The 7,927-nt window shown below is 41.4% G+C and overlaps 1 protein-coding gene across 1 annotated transcript in view; it reads right to left on the reverse strand.

The window, feature by feature from the left end:
* The window catches only part of LOC103616417, a 36,909-nt gene extending 30,391 nt beyond the window's left edge, over positions 1-6,518 (reverse strand). The window contains exon 1 of the mRNA XM_008634585.2: positions 6,391-6,518. Coding sequence (XP_008632807.2) covers positions 6,391-6,518 — 128 coding nt within the window. The remainder of the gene's footprint in view (positions 1-6,390) is intronic.
* Positions 6,519-7,927: the final 1,409 nt, after the last annotated feature.

Here is a 7,927-nt window from a genome sequence, read left to right on the forward strand (position 1 = left end):
TGGGGTTTGTAAGAATAAGCTGCCAATACAAGGCTGCTCTAAACTATTTGCACTGAAAGACAGACCAGCATTTCCTAAGAGAAGTTTTACCCTGACATGAGAAATTAAAATGGAAAACATGGTTTTCCTGAGGACTAAAGTCAGTTTTGTAAACCAAAGGACATCACACAATAATAGTCCACATAGAGTGCATGCAATAAAGGAAAGCAGATGCTTTTTACCCAGTTTCTGGGTAATTTCTGATACTTAGCTTTCAAGAAAAGTTGAGTACTGAGTACAATTCCTGCCTAGTGGTGAGAAACCAAATGCAGGAGTCTTAGTCCAGAAACATAATTGCTCATTAATCGTGAACAAGCAGTACTACTGACCAAAAGTCTGTCAGTCATGTCTTCTGCTTGCCACAGCACCATGAATTAGGACTCCGCAAAAATTTGCTTTCATTGGTAAATTTTCTTCAAACAAGTCTTGCTGGTTTGTCATTTGCTATCATTTGCAAGGCTTCAGGAAATAAAAACCTACTAGGCTACAGATTTGTGTAAAGGGGAAGATTATAAAGGTGAAAGGAGGCAGAAAGCATAATGGGTTTTCTTACTGCAGGGGCAGACTAAGGACCTTCTACTAGACGAAGGAAAATAAATGGGTCTGAAAGGCACCAAGAAAATAACTGACACCTGTGCAGTGGATATCATGAAATGAGAGGAAGCAAGAACTAGACGAGGGGAGAAAAAAGCAAGTATGTTGGCATACATCTTCAACTCATTTGGCTTCAACAGATTACTTTTCAAACAGGCTATGATCTCTCCAGTGCAGGAACAATCCTCAAGAGCATCCTCATGAGCACTGCTGATAAGTGTAGTGACATGGTTTTGGAGACGTAACATGAGAGAGGCTGTAAGGATCCCACCATATAAGAATCCCCCAACCCCCTCCCTGCAGAGCCTCACACAGATGGTGCACAAACAGGGACTCTTTCCTCTATTGTCTTTGAACCACATTTTATGAGATCAAGTCTGGAGGTGTCAGAGGGATGAGGACTTTGCAAGGAAAATGAAAAGTGACATGTTCTTCCCCAAAGTAGTGGCAAACTGAATAGCCCAGAGAGGTCAGCACCAGAGGAGAAATCAGAGTGTGACACTTGTTTGGTAAGTGAAATACCTGACAGACTAAAAAGTTTCTTTAAGTTACTGCAAAACATAATATCTGCAAAGCATAAGAATTTCATGCATATCTGAGTTTCAGCCCAGCTCTTCACTCCCAAGATCTCCTTAAAATTATAAAATCTGGCATGCTGAGAGAAAACCTGTTTAAAAAATATATTTTGCAAATCCCTGTTCCTGCTCCCTGTACTATGAGAGAAACTCTTTCCAGAGGAACACCTGGAATTTCCATGAATAGCATTCACATGCAATGATAGTCATTAAAAAGGTCTAATAATTATGCTGACTGTATTCAATAAGTTGTGAGAGTTACCTGCTCCTGGATTGTTACCTCTCCAGTGATTACTTTTTCCCTTTCATTAAGTGCTGCTATTATTTTATTTTCTTGGTCCCAGGGAAAAGGTCCACAGAATTAAAGTGTTAGATGAAAAGCTTTCATTCTGGTAAGTGCTTAAGGGGAAACTTGCATAAACACCAGGAGAAAATAGAAATAACTCATTTCCATTCCTTTATTTCTGAGGAGTGACTGATGTCTCTGTCAAACAAGTTAGCAAGGCTGGAACAGAAGTTGTTTCTCAAGTGAATAATAATGAGAAAAGAATGTGATTTGAGGTGCCTATTTAATTCTGACTTATGTATTGGCCTTTACCTTAGATCAAGTAGCTTTTACACTAAAATGAAACAGAGGCTGGGCCACAAGCCAGTGGAAAAGTCCTAGCTTTGAGTCAGGCCTGAAAAGGATGGAGATCTTACTGGGAATGGTGGAAGGAGGCTACTGGCTTTTTTCTGTTCCATTAACTTTTCTTAAAATCACTATTCTCACTTTTAATTTTCTTCTGTCCCTCTACTAATGACTTTAAAGACTTCCAATGTAGCATTTGCAGATAATAAATAAATACACAACTAGATAGTACAACCATGAAGGTTTATTTTCTGTTTTTAACTTACCTGCATTTCACCACAAAGATGCCTCCCAGGCTTACAGTCTGTAAATAAAGAGCTGTGACTCTGCTCATAAATCAGTGCAGAAATTAGTAACTGTTTGTAGAATTAGAGCTGGTATGAAAGCTGTTTCTGGCAGGTGAGCCCACAGGCCAGACAGTCCATCAGCAGAAGACCTGCAAACCTCAAATTAGCAGAATAGCTAAAAGGCTGTGATGTATCCCTTATAACTGTTTTTCGTCCATTGGACCAGCAGGAAATGGCTATAGATGTGTCTCGTATATTTAAAACACGGGAGAAGAGTCAATGGACAGCAACCTGACCCAAGATTTATGAAAAGTGAAGCAAGCATGAACTGAGACAAAGCACTACTACATTGTAGCTGATGTTTCCTATTGGATATAAAAAAACTGTCCAAAACATGTTGTGTTGTTACCAGCCAAGCAGTAGCCAAAAGATGCAGGCAAGAATCCCATATCCTTGTGCCTCACCCAAGTGCCACATCCAGACCACAGGCATCTTGGCACTTGTGAGCATGAGAGCCTGAGAGACTGAAATCTAACTGCATGAAGATTTAGTATAATAAAAACGTCTTCCTTTTCCTTAAGAACATGCAGTAAATTTTGTGACTATTTTCTTGCACTGAAGTCCTGGTCCTGGAAGGGAAGAATCCACAGCATGTTGTAGAGGTGAAAGCATCCAAGGGGTCATAGTGATAAGAATAATCTTATAGTGGTTACTGTAAATTACAGAAATTTGAGACTCAAAATCACAGGCACAGGTAATTAGGGGAGCAAACTATGGCAGCAGCTGAGGGCTTTGCCCTAGAAATAACAGCCAAAAGTTTTATCCATCCAATGATATGAACCTGCAGAAGGCAAAGCAAGATAGAAAAATAAATCCTCACCGTCACCCAAGCAGACAAAAAATGTGCATAGTTTGCCTCAAACAGGAAAAGCTATTTGCCTGCAAAGACGATGGGTGTCTGGAGGGCCGCCCCAGGTCTGAGTCTTAGTAAGAAGCTTCATCTCCTCCTTCTTCTGGCTTTAACTGCCCAGCTCTGAAGGCCAGACTGCAACAACAGGATAATGGGAGGTGTAGTAGGATGTGGATCATGGAAGCACAGGGAAGTTTTCCCCTGACTCTAGAGATAAATTTAAAAAAAAAAAAAAAATCATGACAGCTCATCTGAAAGATGAATAAGAGCTTATTTTTAACTATCTAAGTAACACTTATTGTATCATGCAAGGAAAAGCACCCAGCAAAAAGGTCACTAAGTAGCCATGAAGGATGCCAAAGAGCAGAGAGAAGTGACAGCTAATCTGGACCTGCGAAGTGACAATGCTGACCTTTTCCTGCTTTTGCTTAAAATGTCTTCAAATACTTTCTTGTGGGCTGGGGGTTTTTGGTGGGATTTTTTTTTTCCTTCAGTTATTTATTTTGCTATTAAATATATTATATATCTCTTTGTTTGTGGGTTTAGGTTTGTTTGTTTTTTACATCCCATTAGGTTTATAAACTCTTTTCTATATGTCTGTTTCATTTATTTGAACTACAATAGATCAGACAGGATTAGTTGCTTAGCAACTTTTCAGTGGCAGAATCTATTTTGGAGAATTTGCAATGCTTATACAAGAGGTCAGAAAATTTTATAGCATCGTAAGCCAAACAGAAAATACGTTTCAACAACAAAGGTTTCTTTCAAGGCTCCTATTTCAATAAGAGAGGATTTCAGAGTACCACCAGAATGTTCTTCTGGAAAAGGGATAACATATATTTAAAATGCAGAAAGTAATAGGAAGGTAGGAGAATATGAGTAGATTTGGATGAAGTAATATTATACCTTTCTTAAGTGCTTTTCATATCTTCCTGCGGTGCAGCTGTAGTCTCTCCTCCTACACAGGCTGCATTCTTGTATTTGTAGGAAGCATAAACGGAATTAAAAATTTAGTTTTGTGAAAGTCTAATAAATTTTGATTTCTACCTGCCAATAAGTACAAAAGAGGCTATCAAATAATGGCACAATTAAACAAATTGAGTGTATGAAGGGAACAGAAGATATTCCATGCAGTGCTGGGGATGCTGTAGATTGGTTGAAAACAAATTCCCTCAGATGGAAGATTACATGGTGTCACTTTTGTGATATTTCTGGATTTACAAAACATTCTTGAATTAGTTTTGTGGAACACTTAGACACTGTACCTTGGCACATACAAACCACATCCTCCTCTGGTCCTTCCCAGAGATATTTCTAACTTTCATGCTATGATTACAGCATGCAGTACATCACACCTGGATTCTCCAAACCTGGAGATGAAAGGCATCAGTTCTGTGATGTTTTGGGTTGCTTTGTTGTTGGTTTTGTGGGGTTTTTAATGCTTGCCTTAATGTTCTTGAGATCACTACGCTTAACAGAATTAGTTAACACTTCAGTTGGTATCAGCAGCACCCAAGATGCAAGTGTATAATGTAAAACCAAAGTGCCTTTTGCAGTGGCATTCAGCATATAAAGTACACATTTTAGGAATGTGCTATTTCCATCCTGCTCTAGGTAGCCTTACGGAAATCATGAGTGGTGCTTCATTTTCAGGACTCTAGAAAGGAGGTGAATACCAAAATCCAAGTAACACAAGCTTTGTTTTACCAGAAAATTTTCCCCAGTAAAAGGTAAAAATCCTTCCCTAAGATTCTTCAGTGACCTTTTCTCCTGACTATATCAACAGTAGTCTGCATTCTGGACTCTTTTGGGATTAATCTCTTTGCCAAGTGCCTTTGCCTTTCTCTGTTTGGATACATGCATCCAAACTGGTTATGCTGGGCCAGGGAAAGATACACATTAACTGAAAAACTGAAAACCACAGGCAAAATTTAGGAAAATTGTTAGTGAAACCAGATATGCTCACCAAATTTTTGAAGATAACCAACTCCCAGCCAACTTTACAAGCACATTTTTGACTGCTTCCTGCCTTACATGATTGTTTTCCTTGGGTCAGACTGTTTAATGCTTTTTTCGGACAAACATGCATGACTACACACCACCAAAAGTAAGGGAGAAGACAATCAGCTCTCTTTCCTCTTGTTATTTCCAACATTATCTAAGAAACTTGTTTTAAAGAAAGAGAGGAAACATCACTGCATTAATACAATGGTCAGATTTAGCCAGCAGGTGTTGTTTGTCTGCTTACAGAATACTGAGTAGTGATAGAGAAAAATGAGGTTTAGAGATAATTAATTTCCAGAGATAGAACACTGTTTATGAATAATAGAATTTATCCCATCTCTTTCAGGCAGCATTTTAGATTAAGATTTACATTATTCAAAGTTTTTTTAAGGGACAGTTCATAGTAATTTTTCAGTGAGAAAACTAGTAATTTCTTCTAAGTAATCACTCATAGAAATAAAAGTGTGCTTTGATGTTTCACCATTTTAAGTTTAGCTAGCTTTTTGATGGCTATTTTAACAGAGTAAAATAATATGACTGTTGCATGGTATTAATGCATTGGCTAGACAGAAAATGCTCTAGTTAATGTTCCCATACAGTTTCACATCCTTAAAAATTAATGAAACATTCATCTTTGCAAGTGGAGCTTTCCATGAAGAGTGTCACAATTATAGTTTTTGAAAAACTGAGCCAATTTTCATCTATTGCTTTCAAGTCAGCTAAAGGTGACTCTTATCTTTCATTACAGAAGAAAAATTCAAATACACTGCAGAGTTCTTAAGGGTGGGCCAATACATCTAAAAGGTCTGGCTGCAGAGCTGCACTGCAGTTGCAGGCTTTATTTGCTGGTGACGCAGGGCCTGGAGGAACCTTGAGGAGCATGGCAGGGAAATGGGAAGATTTGCAGCCTTCCTATCAGGCACTACAAAATAAAAACCTCCACTGTCGCCTCAAAAACAGGTCATCATGCCAATTCCACCTGCTGCAGCTGATGGACAGCTCACTCTGCAGAGGCTCAGGTCTGGCAGAAGGTGAGCCAGTCGTCTTCCAAGATGTTGGGGTTTTAGGAGCTCTCCTGGGTTTTTTTTCTGTGAAAGGAATTTTCCCCATACGTGTTGCTAGGGGGACAAATTGCTGGGTATTTCAGAAAAACAAAAGAGCTGGCTATAGAGTGGGGTGCATCTGGCTACTCTTTTGTTTCACCTGGGTGTGTGGATAGTCAGTCCCCGGTCCCCGGCATTTGGACAGAGAGAGAGGTGGCTTCCTTCGGCTGCTTTTCCTTCTGTTAGAGAAACCCTGGGATCCCAACCTTTTCCTTCTGTTAGAGAACCCCTGGGATCCCAACCCCACCTTCCCTGCCCCACTTGGAGCCAGGTCGTAGCCGCCCTGCCCCCGCTGTTGCTTCGAGCCTTCACTATGCTGTAGCCCTGCTCGCCCTGCCTGCCCAGACCTCCAGGGGGTTCCCCCTTTGGATACATGTCGTCTGTCACCTGGGATTTGTGCTCGTCCCTGCCATTCCAGTCTGCTGCTCCCGAGGGTCCGGCCGGTCACCAGGATCGGCTGGCCAGGGGTTTGTGAAGCCTTTGTCCCATCCCTTCCCGGGATCCCAGGGCACCGGTGCCGCGTGCTCCCCGAGCTCGCTCCGGAGCGCCCCCTGCAGCCGCGGGGGAACCATCGCACCTGCCCTGCTCACCGGGAGCCGCCAGCGCCCCTGCCAGCTGCGAGCGGAACTGCACCCGAGGGGAAAGGGCCCGACAGCCGAGAAGGCTGGGGCCGGGTTTGTGATTGTTCGCTGTTACTGCCATTGTTGTTGCTGTTTGTTTGACTGGTTATACACATATAGATATACAATAGTAAAGAATTGTTATTCCTATTTCCCATATCTTTGCCTAAAAGCCCCTTGATTTCAAAATTTTAATAACTCGGAGGGAAGGGGGGGTCGCATCTGCCATTCCAAGGGGGGCTTCTGCCTTCCTTAGCAGACACCTGTCTTTCAAACCAAGACACAAGAGCTGCATTAAACCAGTGAGCTTAAGTTACACCTGGGTGGAAAAGCTGCACAGTAAAAAGCACTTGCCAGCTTGAAATTATGTGCACTGGAATGCATAGAAAAGTGGAGCTTCAGGATGGTGCATCACAAAACATATATTATGTCCTCAGGAACAGACAGGTTCATAAACTGAGAGCTGGAAATAGATAGTGTGAGAGCTTCTTAATTTTACTCTAACGCCATGATTTACTTCAATCTCTTCAGTTCCTGTCCAATGCAAAAAGTGTGAGTTGATAATGACAAAAATGCTCAGAAGGTGCCTTATGTGATTTCCCAGGCAAACAGCTGGCATATTTCATGGCTGATGGTGAACACTGTCTTTGTATTCAAACTGCACTGACTGAAAAAATCTCACTTTCATGCCGTCTGCTAAACACCCTTGCTCAAAAAAGTGTATGCAAATAGTTATTTCCCTTCATTTATTTGCCAGAACCATCCAAAACGACTAACTAAAACAATAAATAAAAGAAATCAAAAACTTTCAGGCTGACACTTCTTTGTCATTGTCTTGGTTTGAAAGACAGGTGTCTGCTAAGGAAGGCAGAAGCCCCCCTTGGAATGGCAGATGTGACCCCCCCTTCCCTCCGAGTTATTAAAATTTTGAAATCAAGGGGTTTTTAGGCAAAGATATGGGAAATAGGAATAACAGTTCTTTACTGTTGTATATCTATATGTGTATAACCAGTCAAACAAACAGCAATAACTATGGCAGTAACAGCGAACAATCACAAACCCAGTCCCAGCCTTCTCGGCTGTCGGGCCCTTTCCCCTCGGGTGCAGTTCCGCTCGCAGCCGGCAGGGGCGCTGGCGGCTCCCGGTGAGCAGGGCAGGTGCGAT

The sequence above is a fragment of the Corvus brachyrhynchos genome, unplaced genomic scaffold (genome assembly GCF_000691975.1).
Source record: "Corvus brachyrhynchos isolate BGI_N302 unplaced genomic scaffold, ASM69197v1 scaffold22, whole genome shotgun sequence".
In the NCBI taxonomy this organism is placed as follows: Eukaryota; Metazoa; Chordata; class Aves; order Passeriformes; family Corvidae; genus Corvus; species Corvus brachyrhynchos.